Raw genomic sequence first — 19,972 nt, 5'->3', positions numbered from 1 at the left:
AGCTTCTCATGGACAGCGACGAGTTGCCGATATCATTACGAAACTTGGAGAATCACATATTTTCCCCGGGAACAGTCGTTGTTGAGACTGTACATTCACCATGCTTCTCGAAGACCAGAGATTCATCCACGAGGATCTCGAGAGGCTAGAGCAGGCGGTTGCGGATCGCGTTGCCGATGAGCCTCGTAACGTACGTTTGCACTTCGTTTCCACCCGTTATATCTTAAGCTAATGACCGTGTTCACAGATTAAAGATCGCTTAGCCCGCGACCATGAAATCGCTCAGTTCCTGGACCGTATAGACGAACAGTCGAAGAGACTACTAGACCTCTACAAAGACGCGGACGGCGCACGCGAGAAGGAAATCCAGGCGATCTCGACCGGCGACCAATTCGAGGAGTTCTACAAGCAACTAGACGAGATCAAAGATTTTCACAAGCGCTATCCCAATGAGCCCGTGGAGAACCTGGAGCGAGCATACAAGCGCCATGAGGGCGAGCCGATCGGAATGGACATCGATAACTTGTTTACGGGTGAAGAAAGCTTCGGGCAGTTCTTGGACCTTACGAAAGCGCACGAGGATTACCTGAACCTGCCTGGTGTGAAGAGGTTAACGTACGTTCAGTACCTCGAGGTGTTTGATGCTTTCACGCCCCCGCAGATGCTTATCAAGCGGCCCAATAAGCTGTCCGATAAGTACTTCCAGTATGTTGGAGACCTTGCGGCATATCTGGAGGGATTTGTCAAGAAGATTAGGCCCTTGCAGGACTCGGATAAGCTTTTTGGTAGCTTTGATGAGGAGTTTGAGACACAGTGGGCGGCTAATGAGGTTCCTGGATGGTCGGATGAGGCGGCTCAGAATGGTCCTCAGGGTCCACAAACTGAAGGATCCGGAGAGGGCATTTGGTGCGCTGCTTGTGGGAAGGAGTTTAAGAACGAGAACGTGTACAAGAATCACTTGACAGGCAAGAAACATATTCGCGCCGCTGAGGCTAAAAAGGCCTCCGGTGACTCTGGCGAGAAGCCAGCAACAGCAAATGGCGTTTCGGCCGTTGCCTCTCGCTTGAAGGAACGCGCTGTGGCAGAGCGTGAGCATCGTGTTCGGTCGTTGGCGAAGGTGCTGGATGCCGAGCGTCAAGCCACGCGGGTCAACGTTGAGCGGAAACAGGGTATGACGGAGAGAGAACGTCAGATGGAACTCGAGGCGCTGCTTGCAGAATCTGAGACTGCTGGCGGCGATCGCGCCGGCGATCAATCCGACGATGATGGAGATGACCGGATCTATAACCCCCTTAAGCTGCCGCTTGCTTGGGATGGAAAGCCTATTCCTTACTGGCTGTACAAGCTGCACGGCTTGGGTGTTGAGTACCCTTGTGAGGTTTGCGGTAACTTTGTGTACATGGGCCGTCGCGCTTTCGACAAGCACTTCTCGGAAGGGTTGCATATCTGGGGCCTGAAGTGTTTGGGTATCACCTCGAATACAAACCTTTTCCGCGAAATTACCAGGATCGACGACGCCCTTCGATTGTGGGAAAAGCTCGAGCACGACCGCAAGAAGGATAAGGACAGCCGCGACAATGTGGTGCAGATGGAGGACGCAGAGGGCAACGTGATGCCAGAACGGATCTACTTGGAGTATGTTTCCCCTCTCTTACCATGGGGCTTGAATTGTGCTAACGTCTACCAGTCTGCAAAAGCAGGGCATCCTGTAGCCGCGGCCCCCTCTGCGCATTACGTATATTCTCCTATATCCACATATCTTACGTTTAAAAGCCTGGAGTTTGACGGTTGTTTTCTTCATTTCCGTAGGGTCTCATACCATTGGGTTGTCTGGCTGGGAACAATAGCTTTATCAGTGCATGGCCTTACGCGCCTCATGTATTCTACATAAGACTTTGCTATCATCAACAAGATAAGACTATCTCTCAATTCTTTCCCTGTTTTCAGTAACGATGGTGTAACAATCTAGCACCTAGCACGTGCTTTCGCGATCCATGGACGCGGTCCCGTGTGGGTTCCCTGAGATTTCGCGTCAAGTCTGTTGCTCAGGTTGCGTCCTGCTTCCCGTGCCATTGTGCTAAATATACACTGCCTTTGGTAGGAATGACACCGTTGACTTGAGTGGGCTGTCTAATTCTGCAGTATTAATGCCCAAAGCTTTTTCTGTGGCTTGAAAGCATCTGCCTGCAGAGGCATTCATAGATGGGCTTCAAATTTCCCCATTTGTGTGACCTACTTTCCTCTCTCGAGAATAATCAAACCTTGAAAGCTACTACCGAAGCAAGGAACCATGACCCAGATGTCCAGACGGTAACTCGGTGGTTCAAGCAGCATGGCAGACAGCTCCACGATAAAGACACCGACCAGTTGGCCCTCCTCTCGTGCATGTTTCCAGAGAAGCGGACAGACAGAGTTTACTGGCTACAGGACACATCCCTCGCAAGGGTAATAGGTCGATGTCTTCTTCTCGGGTCATCGCGGCGGGAGGAGCTGGAGCGATGGCGCGTTTCCGGGGGCATAGATCTGGCGCAATGCGTGGAGAACGTTATGCGAGAGGCCGAAAACCACATCCCCGAAGGCCAGGAGGTAACTGTCGAAGAGATTGATGATGCCTTGAACAGTGTTGCGTCTCGGTGCAGATTCTCCGGGCCCCGTGTGCGTAGACAAAGGGCTGCGGTTGATGTCGATGAGGCCCTGTCTCCTCTCTACCGACGGTTGAGTAGTAGAGATGCCAAATGGCTGACTCGCATAATACTCAAAAATTACGCTCCTGTGACTTTACCGCGCGATTTGACGCTCAGAAGCCTTCATTTCTTGCTCCCGCATCTTCTGCTTTTTCAAGACTCCTTTGAGGCGACGCTGAATATGTTGGCGTTGGAGCCAATCCGTCATTTTCCACCACATCCAGAGCCAGGGCTAGCTAAGGGCTTGGGGATAATCGCGATGCAGCATTTGAATCCGGTGGTTGGTGTTAAGATCGGAAGACCTGACTACTGCAAGGCTCGGAGTATCAAGCACTGCTGTCAGATGATCGGCCGGCGTCGGATGAGTATAGAGAGGAAGTATGATGGTGAATATTGCCAAATACACGTTGATCTCTCGAAGCCTTCTAGGCCTATTCAGATATTCTCGAAAAGTGGTAAGAATTCTACTGAGGATCGGTCAGGGATCCATCAAGTTGTCAGAGATTCTCTGAGAATAGGAAGGCCGGGATGCAGCTTCTCTCGCCGGTGTATTATGGAAGGTGAGCTACTTGTCTGGAGCGATCGACACGGCAAAATTATGGATTTCCATAAGCTGCGCAAGTTCATCACCCGTTCTGGCACTTTTATCGGGACGGAGAATGATTCCCCGTGAGTGTATTAAATTCAAGTTGCTTGGAGCAACGTAATCTGACTCTAGTTAGGCCACAACCTTATGAGCATTTGATGATCGTGTTTTTCGATATCCTACTCCTTGACGACGACATTTGCTTGAAAAAGCCACACCGAGAGCGACGGTTGCTATTGAAAAACGTAGTACAAGTAATTGAAGGCTTTGCAGACATCTCCCAACAACGAATCTTAGACTTCTGTCGACCTGGGAGTCAGTTGCAGCTAGAAAATATCTTCGCCAAGGGCGTCGCTGAGCGATGGGAAGGGTTTGTCTTAAAGGGCTGCGAAGACCCGTACTTCACCACCTTTCCCAGCCAGGCAAATGGTTCTTTGGGCCGTTGGATTAAGCTTAAGAAAGACTACATCCCAGGTCTAGGCGATACGGTAGATCTTGCCATCGTCGGCGGGAAATATGATTCTCGAGACGCCGCTGGCTTACAGCAGATCCGCAAGTTATCATGGACACATTTCTTCATTGGCTGTCTCCTCAATAAAGAGGATATTCTGCAGTCCAAGCCCAAATTTCGGGTGGTTGGTGTAATCAATCGACATAACATGAGTGCGAAGAACATGCAGATCCTCAACCAATTTGGAGAATATACTGCCTGCAGCATTGATTCCGGGCATGGGTTTGACATAGAGTATGGAACGGGCAATATACCCGGTATAGACGTCGTTTTCAGGACTCCGTTTGTGGTCGAGATGCTAGGTAGCGGGTTTGAGAAACCATCAGGTGCCAGATATTATACGCTTCGCTTCCCAAGGATCGTGAAGATCCATTGGGATAGATCATTTGAGGATGCAGCATCATTCTCAGAGCTACAGCTTCTCGCTGAAGACGCCCGAGAAGTCCCGTCAGAAGAGTTGGTGGAAGAAGAAACCGAATGGAATAAACGTCTGAAGCTGGGCAACGGCTCATCGGAGTACATAGTCAATCGACCCCAGAGCTTGACAAACTCTTCTGGATTGACCCAGAGTCCAGTGAAAGGGCGTCTAGTAAACGGACCTGCAAGCACACCCGTAGATGAGGCATGTATACAAAATTCAAACAGCTCCGTGGAAAGAGGCAGCGAGCGAGCCCCAGAAACCACACATACAATCCCTATCTATATTGACGAGATCATGGCATCAACGTCCTCGTCTGAGATTTCAGATATCCATGGCAATTTCCTGACAAGCAACGAGAATCTCTCATCGCACCAGGACTCCCGCCAACAGAAGAGCAGGTCCTCTACCACCAACCCTACGGGGTCCAAGCAAAGCAAGTCAACCGACGAGCCCGAGAACAGCAATACAAAACTCCACTCAACCATACCATCTACACTGACTAATACCTCTAAGCAAGACCCCGAAGCTATGGCAAAGCAGTCCACCCCTCAAAATGCCACCAAATATCCATTAACAACCCTCCCAATCCACCTCATCCACAGCAACGCATCCATCCAAGAGCAATCCACCAGTACCCTCCCCTTAACCCTCAGCCCGAATCTCAACATCTTCATCGAATCCCTCCTATCAAGATCACTCAAAAGACAGCCACAAACCACCCCAACCCAAGCCCTTCTCCTTCTAAACCCCGCGCAAACCCCCCTAGGCCAAACCCTCCTCGATCTAACCACCGGTCTCTACAAGAGACTTCAAACGCCCTCCCATTCCAACAACCACTTACAAAGCGGGCGTGTATTTATCCTCCATTCGTCCTTCCTGGACTTGGGCGCAGACGTGATAAACCCCAGATCCGGTGTGCGGATGTTATGGGAGGATATCGGGAGGAAGTATTTTTATGCTTGTGTTTCGTGGGGTTTGAAGGGTGGGGTTGAGATGATTCCTTGTACGCCTATGGATGGGGGTCCTAAGGGGACTCTGAATCAGAGGATAAGGGTTTCTGTTGAGTTTGATAGGCGAGTTATGGGTGTTTTGGAGTCGGTTGCGACTTTGGGGAATGGATGATGGTAGTCGACTATCAGAACTCTTTATGATGATTGTTATAATGCGTAATTTGTAACATCCTATTAAAGAGGATTAACAAGGATAGTGATTAATTGATTGCTTCTATAAGCTGTACTCATATTTTCAATAAATAACCCGTAGTACATCTCTATATAACCGTCATAAACACCCCTCCCAGCCCAAAGATGAAAACATCAGGTCGCAAGCACACCCAGCACAAACGCCTCGCTACCGTAGGAATGAAAGCCTGTTCAAGGCAAAACATAACAATACAGAGTGGACAGCCCAAATAGAGCAGACTACTCATCGCCTTCCCTTCTAGCCCTCACATCTCTCATCAACGCCTTTGCTTCCTCGACCTCGACTCCATCCTGGCACAGTTCACCTGCCAACTGATCTGCGCGTTCGAGATCACCATTTCGCAAAGCCCACCGCGCGAGCCACAACCGCGCTTTCGAGGTCGTGACTGTCGGCCCTGTACCGTGCCAAGAGTCATCATCGTCGTCGTTTTGGTTATACGACGAGGATTGATGGGCTCGGCGTGAGGATTGTTTTGCTCCGGCCTCGGACCGGTCATCATCGTTTTCGTTGTCGGAAGACGCGTCTTCTTCCACCGGCATTTGTCCTGATTCTTGCTGCAGGGTGAGTTCCATGTAGGCGGCTGCTTCTTCATCATCGCCGAGGCGTTCGTAGAGTGTTGCGATTTGGTGGAGGGTTTCTGGGTCGAGGATCTTGCGGCCTGAGCCTCCCATTTGGGATGGGTCTTCGGCGTAGTAGGAGCCGGCTACGAGGGCGCGTTTGAGGGCTTTGATACTCTGCGGAACACGGCCCATTTTGGCGTAGCAGGATCCGACGGCTTGCCACATTTTCGGGTCGTACGGTCGCAGTGCGGCGGCACGTTGGTAGTAGAACAAAGCGTAGAAGGACATGTCGAGGACTTCGTATGCCTGGCCGAGGCCGTACCAGGCTCGGTAGTCTTTCCGGTTGACGTCCACGGCGCGGCGGTAGGATTCAATCGCTGCGTGCGTGTTCTTCATCTCGATGTATTCGTGGCCCATCAGGGTCCAGGCTGAGAGGAAATTACGGTCTAGTGTTAGGGCGCGACGAAAGTACATTACGGCTTTTTCGTGTTCGGACTTGAGTGAGTAGTAATTTCCGACGACGCAGCAGGTTTCGGGTCGGAACTTGTCTGTTGCTGTTGCAACTTGGGCGACGAAGGCGAGCTGGGGACGCGCGCCCATCACGTATAGTATATTGGAGTAATGATCGAGGCTGTCGAGTCGGTGAGGAGATGCAATCAAGATCTCGGTGAATATACGTGATGCTTCTTCGAAGTCTACGAGAATGTTAGCATTTGGACCTGCACCAAGTGTATGAAATGCTGTATACCTTTCGAATGGTAGTAGAGGAGGGCTCTCTGGGTCATGAGAAAGGCGCTGTTGGGAAAGATTGTTTCAAGCTCTGAGAGCGCTTGATACGTATCTTCAGTGGCTTGATATAGTTCTTGGCTACAGTATACGTGGAAGAGAAGTGTCATGATGTTCTGCGGGAGCAGGTCGACAACTTGTTTCAACTGATTAATAGTTAGCATCCGACCAGCATAGATGCGCATCAAGGAACAGCCACATACATCTTCTGTGCTCGAGAGAAGGTCATTCAACTCCTGCCAGGCACCCCAATGGAATGGGTTCAAGTGAACGCTCCTTATGAGCCACTTCTTGGCCTCCTCCTCGTTCCGCCCTTTGAGAAGAATGACCCCGTAGAGGTATTCTAGCCATCCCTGATTGCGATCTTCCATGTCCTTCTCCCGACGCTCTGTTAGCCATCCTTCTAGCCCTCGCGCAAGATCCGGTAATTCTCGATTAACTGTCGCACCCCCATCGGCCGGTCCCAGCACCATCTCAGTCTCCTCGTCTTTCCGTTTCTCTCCCGCTAGGTATTTGGCGTACAGCGCCAGGAACAATGACTTCTGACTCAACCTGGGATATGGATTCCTGGACACGTTGCTATCCTTCCCTCCTGCATACTGGGATGGCTTCGGCTTGCCCTTCTGTGGGGTTAGCGACTGTCTCTTCTTTTGGTTCGGCGACGACGTAGAAAGCGCAACGGGGGGTATCGTAGGCGGCAGAAACACCGCTGCGCAGCGATCGTACTCGCGCGTATCAAAGTAGGACTTTGCCAGGAGGTATTTGTAGGACTCCTGGGCTTCAAGAGAAGCTTCGACAGGATCTTGGGTTCGGAGGTAGGGGTTTGGGCGAGTCGAGGGTGTATCGGGAATGTCCATTGGCGATTCGGGGTCTGTGTCATATTGGTCAATCGGTACAATGGCGTCAAGCATTTCAGCCGCCCTATTCTATCCGATCAACATCTAACTCCATTCAAAAGGGCTGGGGGAAGGCCTGCGCGTCGTACCATTTGGCAGACTGGTATAAACAGCGTTCGGAACATTTTATGGTGGCGTCCTCGAGCCGGAACTTGAGCTCCTGTACGTTTTCTTCGGTGAATTGCGCCGCCATGGTGACGAGTAATATTTTGGATTCGGTTTTTTCAGATATTCGTAGTTATGGTGGTCAGTCAAGAACGAGCTTTCGCGCCAATCATGTCCATGCGCGATTGTTTGGATGGTGGGGGACACTCGCGCGAAACAAGGCTGTTCCGTTCTTTCCTGGTAACTTCTGAGTGAGACAGCTGACGGATCAATCCCCACAGTTCCAGTCGCCGACGGAGGCGCTAAATGATCGCGAATGTCAGCGGGTGGGTACAAGGAAAAAGAATCAGAAAGGCATCAACATCAACAAGCATCCAGTTGAACCCGAGTACAGTTCCGGGAGGGCTGAGCTCCTGATTGGCGGATGGGCGGGGAGGGCAAACAGGGCAAACAAAGTGTAGAGGGGCTTTACCGATTGGGGTATATTAGATTGCTACCTGAGGTATCAATTTCCCACCCCGACTTTTCCCCTTGCCCCTCTCTCCTTCTCTCCACCATTAACCTACAGATCCGATCCATTTTACGTCGGGATGCCTGCCACTGACCGCGCCGCTTTCCAGGAGATCTTCCCCTCCTTGGCCGAAGATATTCTGGCCTATGCGAAGGAGTCGAACCTGCCCCAAAATGCCCTGCAGTGGTTCGAGAAGGTATAGTCAATCCCCCGGCTTGTTTGCGCAATTCGCTACGGAGAACATGTATTGACTACTCATGCTATTTACAACAGGCCCTCAATGTCAACGTCCCCGGTGGAAAGCTGAACCGTGGTCTTTCCTGTCCTGACACCGGTCTGGCTCTTCTGGAGAAGCCCCTGACCGAGGAGCAGTTCAAGCACCTCAGCATTTTGGGATGGCTCACCGAGCTTCTCCAGGCTTTCTTCCTGGTCAGCGACGACATTATGGACGGCTCGATCACTCGTCGTGGTCAGCCATGTTGGTACCGCCACGAGGGCGTCGGTTTGATCGCCATTAATGATGCCTTCCTGCTCGAATCTTCCATCTATATCATTCTCAAGAAGCACTTCCGCTCGCACCCCGCCTACGCCGACTTCATCGATCTCTTCCACGAGACTACCTGGCAGACTGAGCTGGGTCAGCTCTGTGACCTGATCACCGCCCCTGAGGACAAGGTCGACCTCGACAACTTCTCCATGGAGAAGTATATGTTCATTGTCACCTACAAGACCGCCTACTACAGCTTCTACCTCCCTGTCGCCCTGGCTCTGCTCTACCTCCAGCTTGCTACCCCCAGCAACCTCCGCCAGGCCCACGATATCCTCATCCCTCTGGGCCAGTACTTCCAGGTTCAGGATGACTACCTCGATGCCTATGGAAACCCCGAGGTCATTGGTAAAATCGGTACCGATATCAAGGATAACAAGTGCTCTTGGCTCGTCAACCAGGCTCTCCAGCGCTGCAATGCTGAGCAGCGCAAGGTCCTCGACGAGGCCTACGGACGTAAGGATGACGCGCTTGAGGCCAAGGTCAAGGCCCTCTACAAGGAGCTGGATCTCGAGAAGGTCTACCAAGAGTATGAGGAGAGGATCGTCGGCGAGCTGAAGGAGAAGATTGCCGCCGTGGATGAGTCTGAGGGACTGAAGAAGGACGTCTTCAATGCCTTCCTCGGCAAGATCTACAAGCGCTCCAAATAAACGCTCTCACGGCTGATCGTTGGTTCTGGGTGAATTAGAACGATACCCCTTCTATGTCTTGTAATTACACGCTTTCTGCCACGCCATAGATTAGCCAGCATTTGATATAAAGAATATACATTAATGATGTGACACCCTTATGGGTACAAGATAAACGTAGTACATATTGATTCTGGGAGCCTCCTCGGGTGTGACAACAGTGGTACGGCATTTATGCGAGCCTTTCAACTGAGCAGCCAAGAATGCAGAGACCCATATTGGTACTACCTCTACCCAGCCAACATTGGCAGTAGTCTTGGCAGCCCTGTAGGTACAGTATATCAAATGTTCTGGTAGCGCGGAAGAGAAGGTCAAAAGTGTAGCCCACGAGAGATAGCTGAGAGCACGTGCCCCTGTTGATCGCTTTCAATGCGTTCAACCCCATGCAAAGTATCATCCCAAACACCACCAAGATACTTCATTTCTTCTCAATTTCGACCACTAAGTCATGTTTTCTACTACATCCATGGCGCCAAGGATCTGATCCAACTACTAACCATCATAATTCCCACTCGGCCAACCACCAGCTCGGATATAAGACGAGCGAACCCGGCTACAACGGAAAGCCAACGCGGTCAAGTGGGCCTCACTGCGTACTGGCGCATAGCATAGTCTACTTCAATCGCATCAATTGATCAATCAATCCCAGAGACCAAACCCTACAACCCCAGTAGGGAGTTTATTGTTCTCCACCCCAAAGTTCTCCTGCCAAGACAGTCACTCCCTCCACTTCAACATAATGCCCCGTGCGTGCACAGAGAATCAGCCAGCGAAAAACAATAAGGGGTTGCGCATCGCATTCATGTTGTTCAAGTCTCCCTTTACAGGTGGAGCCCCAGATATGAAGAACATCAGCGATTGGCAACCCAATTCCCAGTGGTTCGTCAACCACGAAAAAATGGGGCGCTAAATGTGGATCTCACGGCGCAAAAGCCGACGATGGAATGCCTGTCTACGAAGTATTAGGGCTGCAGCTCCACCGGAAAGCAAGACTATTCTGCGCATATATGAACGAAAATCTATCTGCCGATTCAGCTGACGAATCCTTTTTTTTTTTTTACTCCATACCTTGACGATGGACACTATTAATTTGAATTTAAACGGCGTCCATCCCCGGGACTTCTAGTAGCTAGTGTTGTTTGTCCATACGTATACGTTGGGCGCTTCTTCGTCGGCCTCCCGTTGATGATGATCATGTTAAACGGGGTGTTGATTCTTCTAGCGCTTGTGATTACTCGCGTACAAGCGGATTATGGTCCCTATTTCCAGTCTGTTGCTTATGATGAAGGGAAATTCGGCGAATGGCCTACCGAGACATATCGATCGTCGTCGATCATCGGCCCAGCATTGAATTATCTACAGTATAGCGATGAGTGCAAGGATGGGCTTTACACATTCATCGCCCCCCGAGGAAATAAAGTAGCGAACCCAGGACCGATGATCCTTGATCAGGATGGACATCTTGTCTGGACGAAGCTCTATGGGCAGTCATATAATCTGAATGTTTACACGTTCAAAGGACAAGATTATTTAACCTTCTGGATGGGCAATGATGGTGTTGGGGGACATGGAGAGGGAGCATATTATATGGTAGGGCTTATCTCCCCCTTCCTATCTATGCGAAGCGCAATAAAATCCATCTCCACATGCCTTTCGAGTTATAATATTCTAAATCCACCAAAAGCTAGACTCCTCCTACCGAGAAGTATACAAAATCAACGCAGCCAATCATCTCCCAGGCGATCTTCATGAGTTCCATATCACGCAGGACGACACTGCATTGATCACCATTTATGATGTTATCCCTGCAGACTTAACAGTAGTCGGCGGTCTCGAAGAAGGCTGGATCTGGGACGGCACGTTCCAAGAACTCGACATCGAGACCGGGAAAACTCTCTTCCAATGGCGAGCATCCGAGCACTTCAACTTCACCGACATGTACCGGGACCGCGAAGGTAACGGCGACTCTGAAGCCCACCCATGGGACTTCTTCCACATCAACAGTGTAGACAAAGATACCAAGGGCAACTACCTGATCTCATCCCGCTACGCCAGCTGCCTCACCTACATCGATGGCCGCACAGGCGACATCATCTGGCGCCTCGGCGGCAAAAACAACGACTTCACAGACCTTTCGGACAGTGCAGCCACAAACTTCACCTGGCAGCATCACGCCCGCTTCCGCGACAACGGCACGGCCATCACCGTCTTCGACAATGCCTCCCGCGGCGCAGGCGCCCCCGAACTACCCAGCCGCGGCCTCTACCTCGACATCGATCCGGAAAACATGACTGTCAAAGTCCGCCACGAATACTGGAACCCAAACCCCATCAGCAGCCAATCGCAAGGCTCCGTCCAGCTCCTCAGCTCTAACGACGAAAGTACAAAGGTCCTCGTAGGCTACGGCCACATCCCAACATGGACTGAGTACGCCTCCGACGGCACCGTGCTCTGCAACACGCATTTCGGCGCCGCCTCCGGCGACGGCAACATCATGTCCTACCGCGTCCTCAAATACCCCTGGACCGGCCACCCAACGACATCCCCCGACATCTCTGCGTACCACTACACGGTCGCAGCGAGCTGGAACGGCGCCACCGAAGTCGTAACCTGGGCTCTCGAAGGTGCGGACTCACCCAACCCCATGACATACACATTCTTAACCGCGGTGCCCAAATCCGGCTTTGAGACCCTCATTCCCATTCCCGCGGATACAGAATCAACGTATATCCGTGCTCATGGCCTAAACTCCACGGGCCATATCCTGGGAACCACGAAATTGGTCCCCTGGGATCCAGAGTCCGATGAGGCAGTTGTGGGACGGCATGATGAGGAGAGTGATGGGGATTCGCCTGTCCGGTCACTGCTTTTCTTTTTTGGGGGGTTTGCATCGGCTTTAGTCCTTGCTTTTGCTAGCTGGTTTATATACTGGCGGCTTAAGTCAAGGGCAGGTGCGCAGAGTCCGGAGGACAAAGAACGGGGCGCCTGGCAGCCGCTGGATAGGTTTAACGGGGATGAGAGCTTGAGTGAGGGAGAGATGGATGATGTTGAGTTTGCGCTGTTGGGGGGCCAGAGGTCTGAGGGTTTTCCTGGAGAAGACGATGACGATGCGTGGGAAAGGCAATGATGTTTAGGTTGGTGGATATAAACGAGCGTTTTCCTTTATCGTTACTTATTCCCAGTACTTATATGCATAGAATTTCTAATCCATTGTACATAAAATGAAAGAACCACCCTCTACAAACCGATTGGTCTCTCCGGCTTAGAGCTATAGGTGGTCTCGCTGGCGATATGATCTATAGGATCAGTGCAGCTTTGTGCCAGGTGTATTGGGAAATCATTCTCACTAGCTACACATTGGTGTATGCGGACATTGCGTGGCTCAAGATTTATTGGACTGTGACATGGAAGGTGATGTCGGGCGACTAGCAGAGCGGCTAGCATTCTTTGGGCCTCACGAGCATAGAGAGGACTTGAGCTATCATGTTTTGTCTCATCAATTAGAACATCACAATGCGCCGACAGTCTGGTTGGGGCATGGCTCGTTTGTCCTGGTGGTTCGTATGTTCGATGGATACGTGGGTCTACATAGACAGCTTACATACACTCTACAGGTACGCCATGGGCGCTGCGAGGTAGAATTCAAGAGAAAGGGTGTTTAGACTCAATAAGTCATTCATATTGCATAGAATCGTACGTTAACAACGCATAAGCTTGCCAACCAGGCCTCGAGACGTGGTCGCAGCTACCTATGCGGTAGAAGCCACCTGCAGACGCTTGAAGCCACCCTCACAAGCAACCTGCTTCTGCAGTTCCGCCATACGCTTCTGGTCACCCAGAGGGTCGGTCGAATCCGCATCCAAGGTCCAGGAAAGGTACTGGTTGGTGTAGTTAGGCTGGAAGTCAGCGTCAAGGATATCCAGACGCTTTCCGTAGTTGGTAACCTTAGCCCAGTCACGGCTGACGTTCTTCAGGTCACGGCTGAAGTAAGCGAAAGACCGCTCGAAGATCTTACGGTTGACAGGGGTGCCCATGATGGGCTTCATATCAACATATTCTTCGAAAGCCGCAGCAGGCTCCGCGAGGACGTAGTCGGTCGCACGCTTGACAGCACGCATGAACTTCTGAACCTTCTCGGGGTTGGCGGCCAGGAAGGCATCGTTGGCAATGTAGAGGATAGAGCAGAAGCAGCAGCAGCCAAGCTCGGCGAGCTGGTCGATACGCAGCATCTGAACGTCGTCACGGGGACGGTTCTGGGATGCCAGCCACTCGGCCAGTTCGACCATCTGCACATTCTCCAGGCCAATGCCGGCATCAATGTCACCACGGATGATGGCCTTGGTAACGTTCATGCCGCAACGGACGGCAGTGTAGTCGTCCGCAGTCATGCCATAGTACTTGGTGAGCTCGTCGATTTGAATCTGGAACACATTAATCTCAGCTCATCCAACGACACAATAGTACATACCTTTCCGAACTCTCCAACGTATCCAATCTTCTTGCCCTTCAGGGAGCGGAAGTCCTCGGTGATTCCGCTATCCTTGAGGTACACTACACCGGTGAAGGGTTCGTCAAGAAGAGAGCCAATCGAGGTGACGGGGAAGTTACGGGCCTTGGCCTGGTTCGGAAGTTAGATGTATCCGTTCAAGAGACCCTAAAGAGGTGATACATACGGCCAGAGTATGGATCATGGCCTTGAAGCCCATGTCCACCTTGCCACTTCCAATGATCTCAGTGACATCGGAGGGGTCATTGGGCTCCAGCAGAGCAACCTTCAGGCCTTCTTCCTTGAAGTAACCCTTGCTCTGAGCGAGGTACAGGGGGGCGTGGTACGGGGTCGCGTGCCTTTATAACACACAACCACTTAGTAACAGTTCATGAACGTAGCAGAAGAAACAGGGAGGACACAGATAGAAACAGCACCCGCGGCATGTCATACCAGTTGGTGAGGAAGGTAATCTTGTCAGTAGACATCTTGGCACAGTTTTAGGTCAAGAGCTCTGAAACTTGTTAGTACTGGGGACCGGAGTCCCTCTTCTGTGACAGCAGAATAAAGGGGAACAATCAATGCCACGCATGTCCTTTCGCTAGTATTATCTAGATCAAGTTATGACAGTATAATCTCAGAACGACCGGACTCTGCCTCGTACACCCGGTACCCATCCACTCAGCTTTCGCCCTTTGTCTCGCGTCTCCTTTTGAGGGAAACATCCTTCAAAGAGAGACAGACACGCCGGGACAGCATGGAGTAGAAGGATAACCAGGATAACCAGGGCAGGTCCAAGACGAACACCTGTCATGCGCGAGCTATGACTGTCATACTATGTACGATACCTTGACCCGTGTGGTTTAATTAAACCATAGCGAAACGACCCAGAAGGTCATTCTGGCTGCGCGGCCTCATGGTGAGCCGTACCGAGCGAGTTGCAGCGATAGTGAAAGAGGAGTTGGTGGAATTGAGATTGGGGATGGTAGTAAGAAGCGAAAAGGTAAACTCGAGGAGGGGTCAAGGAATACAATAAATAATAGGCTTTGAGTCACATGAAATCCAACCCCACCTACTGGATCTCTACTAGTCACTCCTATATTACTCGTCTCTATTTCCTGCTTCTACCTTCACCGGGATCCTCCCGAAGACGAAAACTGTTACCTGGTCCCATTGGATCACGCGGCGATCCCTTGTCGTGGCCAGTTCAACGGGATTAACACCCTCTCGTCCGATCCCCCACGACGATGAATTCCGACCCAAAGCCCGCACAGTTTACGGACCGTGTGAGAAGGAATGACACATGGGTAGTAATTCAGCATGGACTATCCTTGTCACATACCGGGCGCGTTCCTGCGATCTGTTGATGCCAAAATATAGACACTAGGCTACTTACTACGTACTGGAGCACGGTGGTCCGGTCAATCCTGATGGGGCCCGGGTTGTAGTGGGACTACGATCAACCCCTCACTAGTCTCTCAACAACCCTTAAGATATGATGTCAGGCAATTGCGTAAAAAGAATTTATGGCATCTCGCACATCATGCAATGAATTTATCCACGCTCGTAAAACAACAATCCCGATGCTGGCAAGCTCACACAAGAGGAAAACGACATGGATGCACCAGTACAAACAAAGTATGAAGACGTGAAGCTATATATCCAGGGAGCCTTAACAGTCCTGGGCCCGGAAAGGGGGTCACTCTGTTTCTCTCCAAAGAATATCAATAAACATGCAATTGAAGTAAATAAAAATGACAAATGTAGAAGGCTATGGCACAGGGGCACACAAGGAAAGGGATTCGATCCAGCCAACAGCACCACGCGGGGGGTTTGAGATCGTATACCGAACGGAACGCTAGGCAGTAAATCTCCAGGAAGGTATGCGCCTGTCAATCAGTTTCCACCATTGACTGATATCCGGTCCAGCGGCGAGGCGGGTCGATCAGATGTCTTTTTCGTTCGTAGTGTCAGTGGGAAGTATTGGTCGTCTGGTTCATCATCATCGGTTGTACCACTGGATAGCGAATTTAGCACCACATTTGCCCAAAGGTGTCGATAATGTATGTAGCCAAGAGGATAACTTACGGCAGCCGCCATGCAATATAGTCCTCAGTACTCAGTCCTTCCTTGACTTCTTGCAGGGACGCAAAATCGCCAGGGGTCATCATCCCCGAGCGATCCTTTGGTGACCCAGGGACGGACAACGGTCGTGAGATCTTCTGTTCTGTTCCTCCAATAATATCATAGAAGTCTTCGCCGCTGCCAAATGAAGATGGGTAGGCTGTAGATCATGATCCATGCGTTAGTGAACAATATGGAATCTATATGGAGGTTATGGAGAACACGCACCTCTCCGGAGAGCCAGCTGCCGAGCTTTGACATACTCTAATCCCATACGTTTCCAGTCCAGCAGATCGCTCAGCCGCTCAGTGCGGTTACGCTGATTGATCCGTTGGCGACGACTCTTCAAAGCAAAGTTGAACATGAAATCAGTAAGCTGATTGACGGAATCGTCAACCCCCTTCATTCGGCGATCTACTATGTAAATACCGTAGTCGGATGAGTTCTCGATTAACTCCTCCATATAACAACCGAAACCGGACAGGTTGGTTGTGATACTGGGGACACCCATCACAGTGCATTCAGCGGGTGTGTAACCCCAAGGCTCATAGTATGACGGGAAGACTCCAAGATGCGTACCACGGACAAAGTCATCGTAATCGAGCGGCAGCACGGGGTTCGAAGAGTTGAGAAACTCTGGGTGAAAGATTACCTTAACGCGGTCGGTTGGATCGTTGAACAGCTGGACACGACGTATCTGGTTCAAAATTGGGTCTTCGTGGTCATTGTTCATGTTGTGAGTGACGATCGGGGGTAAGGAGTGCCTCTTCATGGCAAACAACCTGCGTCGCAACAGCACGCGATCTTGACTGGCCATTAGGTCCTTCTCATCTGGCATGTTGTCGCCTTCCCTCCATGCAAGGCAACGCTCATACATTCGCTTTCCAATACCCTTTTCAATCATCTCGATTGTGTCACGTAGGGACTTGACCACAGCCTGCCCCTTGAGAGCTTCGACCGTAAGAGACGTGGTCTGGGCTGGCATGATGATGAAAGCAACTATGGTAGTTTTGGAGCCGCTGGCTTTTAGGCGATGGTTCAGACGAGCCAAACCTTCGATGAACATATCAACGCCCTTGTTCCGGAATTCATAGCGTCCCGCCGTGAAAAGGTAGAGTGTATTGTCCAGGTCGAAATCGTTATGGCCATAGAAATGGCCCCGAACGAAGTCATTGATCTTCTCTTTCGACTGCGAGTGTAAATTCTGGAACTCATGCACTGCGGAGAATTTCTTGACATTGAGTCCATTCGGCAGAACCCCATCTGGCTTTCTTTTGAGGAGATGTTCGCTCTCGAAAGCGGTGATATGGGAGACGGTGGTGAAGACATCTGCCGTGTGCGCTGCGGCTCGCTCAATGCAGTACCGGTGATAGATGCCACGTTTGCCGGCCTCTGCATCCACATCGAAGTGCTGCAGGTGGTTATAAAAGTCCACCGACCCCGCACAGAGATAGCGACCGAGTAAGGTTGCATGAGTGGTAAAGATTGTGGTGAGATCCATATGTCGCTTCTTGGTCAGCGGCAGGGCTACCCCAGCAAGCCATTCGTGGAAATGGGCGACCACCGCAACCCGTCTCTCATGAGCGATGAACTAGTTACCCTCATTAGCGGACTCCACATGTAACGATCGTGCTGTCTATCAAACGTACTTCACCCAGGAACCATGCTACCAGGTATCCGAAGACAATCGCTTCATTGGTTTCGGTATCTGCCGCCGGCGATGGGATCCCCGCTGTGTTCCATAGGTCTCCTTTCCACTCGTCCAGGAACTTATATCCCGTTCCTGTGTCGATCAAAAGCACCCGGGGAGCGCCTTCAATCAGCCAGCGACCGTAGATCACGTCGATGCCACGCTCTTTCATCGACTTGATCGTCTGGATCATGCAGGGATTGGATGGAGTCAATTCTTCCACCTCCACCGCTGCCGAAGCACGGTTCAATGGCCCGATCAGAGTGTATCGCTCGCCATATTCGGCGGTCGTCACGGGCGCTTTGGACTTGAGGACGGAGTAAATTCCACCCACTCTATTAGCCACCTCCGTCGCAATTTCGAAAAGCATATGGTTGCGGACATCCCGCTTGGGGGGTTCAGCGCCAGTTTCCTCACTGGCCATTGTGATTCCTTGCGAGCGCTATCCAGGCGAGATAAAGGTATAGGCACTTGAGAGGGAACGAGGGACAACAGGCGTGAGGAAAAAGGAAGAAAGTTTTGAGGTTAGACAAAGGAAGCAAGAAAATGAAAATGAAAAGAGTTCGAGAGCCGATGCCGTCCAAGCTAAAGCTCGCCCAGCTAGCTTCCACGCACAGGTCTTTTTATCCTCCCTCCGGTCACAGAGGAGGTGCGTGCGGGGGATAGAAAGCTGAATGGGGGTGGCGGGGGAAGCCTAAGCTCGAACTGCGCGGAAGGTTGGCAGGGCCCAGGCTAGTGAGGTACTTAAACTGTTAGTATAAATAAGGTACAGAACAAGGTAGTAGCAGACACAAAACAGCTAGGAACGGATCCAGTGGAACCTGTGTTCCCTTGGAAAGGGCGATTTGAGTCGATAAGAAGGGGGGGGGGGGGGGGGGGTTTTCTTTTCTTTCTAGGCCTTTTTCAGTAGAATAGATTCATGAAAACAGAGAAAAATGAAACGAAGGGAAGAGGGCAGTAGGGCGATTTGGATCTCCTCAAATTACGTCTAAACAGAGCTACTGCCGTGGCACGGACTCGTGCTCACTATAGTATTTGCTCCTAACGGGGCGAGACCTGGTCAGCGAATCGTAACCCCTGTCAACCCCAAGATCATCCGACCAGATGATGATGCTCGTCATTCAATCTCGTGCAGGAATTGAACTGGTTTTGTTTGTGCCGCAGTATACCTTTTTTTTTCAATTTCTTTTCAATTTTTTTTTTGTTTTTTTCTATCTCTCCTCTCTTCCGTCTATTTTTATGGTACATGTCGTACTGTCTGACTCGAAGTCTGTCAGTGTCCACCTCCGTTTGCAATCATCAGAATAAGAGGACCGATATACATAACTAAAGAAAGTCCAGCTCTCAACCATGGAATCCGACTAGCATATCAACCAGGCGATCAGACTGACTACTACATATTAGTCGATCCATCAAGGAATCTCCTTATCTTCAATTCTCTTTTCCCTTCGCAAGAATCCCCCACTTCTCCATTCCGAATCCGGGGAACCCCAGGTGAAGCATTACGTCACGGCTCACGCAGGAGAGGCAGTCTCGCTCTGATTGGTCGAGGGTCATGTGCCCTGGGATCGGTTCAACGGGAATCCATGGTTCTTTTCCAGGTTTCTTCTTTCTTTGCAACCACATGCGGTACCCCCTGGTGGTAATTTCTTTATCTGCGGCCGGTAAGCCAAACTGTGGCAACGGGCATTTTCTGGACACCGTCACGGTGGGATTAAAACAACTCCTCGGACCCCCATCCCGAGTCTCGGGTTCGACATCTAGGCACACCGGAGCCCGTATACTCCCAACTTACCTTACTACAATCTACTTAGTACTCGGTCCCCACCCAACCACCGTGCACCTCGGAGACCGCTCCAGACCTCACCCCCTCAACAATCTCAGGGAAAATCTCGCAAACTGTGTATAATTGCTTAGCATCTGCAATGCTACCTTCATATTTTCAATTTACAATCCGCCCGAGTTCGAGGATTGTCGGAATGCCGGGATACACGGCGTGATGTTGTGTCACAGGGGCTATCGATCGGCGACAAATGGAGTCGCCTGCTGGACGCCATTAGACGCCTTGACATGGTCAGCCCTGTCCAGATCGGGCAATGTTTCTTCAACCACCCCTGGCTCTGGTCGGTTTTGGGCCAATTGCTTCGTCCATTTCAAGATCAAGTCTAACGGC

The 19,972-nt window shown here is 51.0% G+C and overlaps 6 protein-coding genes across 6 annotated transcripts; 3 read left to right on the top strand and 3 right to left on the bottom strand.

Annotated features, from left to right (window-relative positions):
• Positions 1-100: 100 nt before the first annotated feature.
• ABOM_003565 (ATP dependent DNA ligase domain protein) lies at positions 101-5,324 on the top strand (the record flags this gene model as incomplete). The annotated part of the gene is made up of 6 exons (XM_022530695.1): positions 101-190; positions 248-1,639; positions 1,688-1,805; positions 2,270-3,139; positions 3,203-3,353; positions 3,407-5,324. 6 exons carry the CDS (start codon positions 101-103, stop codon positions 5,322-5,324), a joined length of 4,539 nt encoding a protein of 1,512 aa, XP_022393064.1.
• Positions 5,325-5,623: 299 nt separating this feature from the next.
• On the bottom strand, positions 5,624-7,840 carry ABOM_003564 (anaphase promoting complex subunit CDC23; the record flags this gene model as incomplete). Its single annotated transcript, XM_022530694.1, has 4 exons — positions 5,624-6,660; positions 6,714-6,897; positions 6,955-7,672; positions 7,737-7,840. 4 exons carry the CDS (start codon positions 7,838-7,840, stop codon positions 5,624-5,626), a joined length of 2,043 nt encoding a protein of 680 aa, XP_022393065.1.
• Positions 7,841-8,243: 403 nt separating this feature from the next.
• Positions 8,244-9,460, top strand: erg20 (bifunctional (2E,6E)-farnesyl diphosphate synthase/dimethylallyltranstransferase; the record flags this gene model as incomplete). The annotated part of the gene is made up of 2 exons (XM_022530693.1): positions 8,244-8,459; positions 8,537-9,460. Coding segments are annotated over 2 exons (1,140 nt in total), but the record flags the coding sequence as incomplete, so codon positions are not given.
• A 1,224-nt stretch (positions 9,461-10,684) lies between these two features.
• ABOM_003562 (arylsulfotransferase family protein) lies at positions 10,685-12,626 on the top strand (the record flags this gene model as incomplete). Its single annotated transcript, XM_022530692.1, has 2 exons — positions 10,685-11,089; positions 11,184-12,626. The coding sequence occupies 2 exons, from the start codon at positions 10,685-10,687 to the stop codon at positions 12,624-12,626; spliced, it is 1,848 nt and encodes a 615-aa protein (XP_022393063.1).
• A 622-nt stretch (positions 12,627-13,248) lies between these two features.
• Positions 13,249-14,473, bottom strand: ABOM_003561 (NMT1/THI5 family protein; the record flags this gene model as incomplete). Its single annotated transcript, XM_022530691.1, has 4 exons — positions 13,249-13,920; positions 13,968-14,117; positions 14,173-14,344; positions 14,439-14,473. The coding sequence occupies 4 exons, from the start codon at positions 14,471-14,473 to the stop codon at positions 13,249-13,251; spliced, it is 1,029 nt and encodes a 342-aa protein (XP_022393078.1).
• Positions 14,474-15,881: 1,408 nt separating this feature from the next.
• ABOM_003560 (glycogen [starch] synthase) lies at positions 15,882-18,241 on the bottom strand (the record flags this gene model as incomplete). The annotated part of the gene is made up of 4 exons (XM_022530690.1): positions 15,882-16,002; positions 16,074-16,269; positions 16,338-17,700; positions 17,759-18,241. Coding segments are annotated over 4 exons (2,163 nt in total), but the record flags the coding sequence as incomplete, so codon positions are not given.
• Positions 18,242-19,972: the final 1,731 nt, after the last annotated feature.

The sequence above is a fragment of the Aspergillus bombycis genome, assembly GCF_001792695.1.
Source record: "Aspergillus bombycis strain NRRL26010 chromosome Unknown contig00009, whole genome shotgun sequence".
Taxonomy (NCBI): Eukaryota; Fungi; Ascomycota; class Eurotiomycetes; order Eurotiales; family Aspergillaceae; genus Aspergillus; species Aspergillus bombycis.
This window is presented reverse-complemented; position numbering and strand designations above follow the sequence as displayed.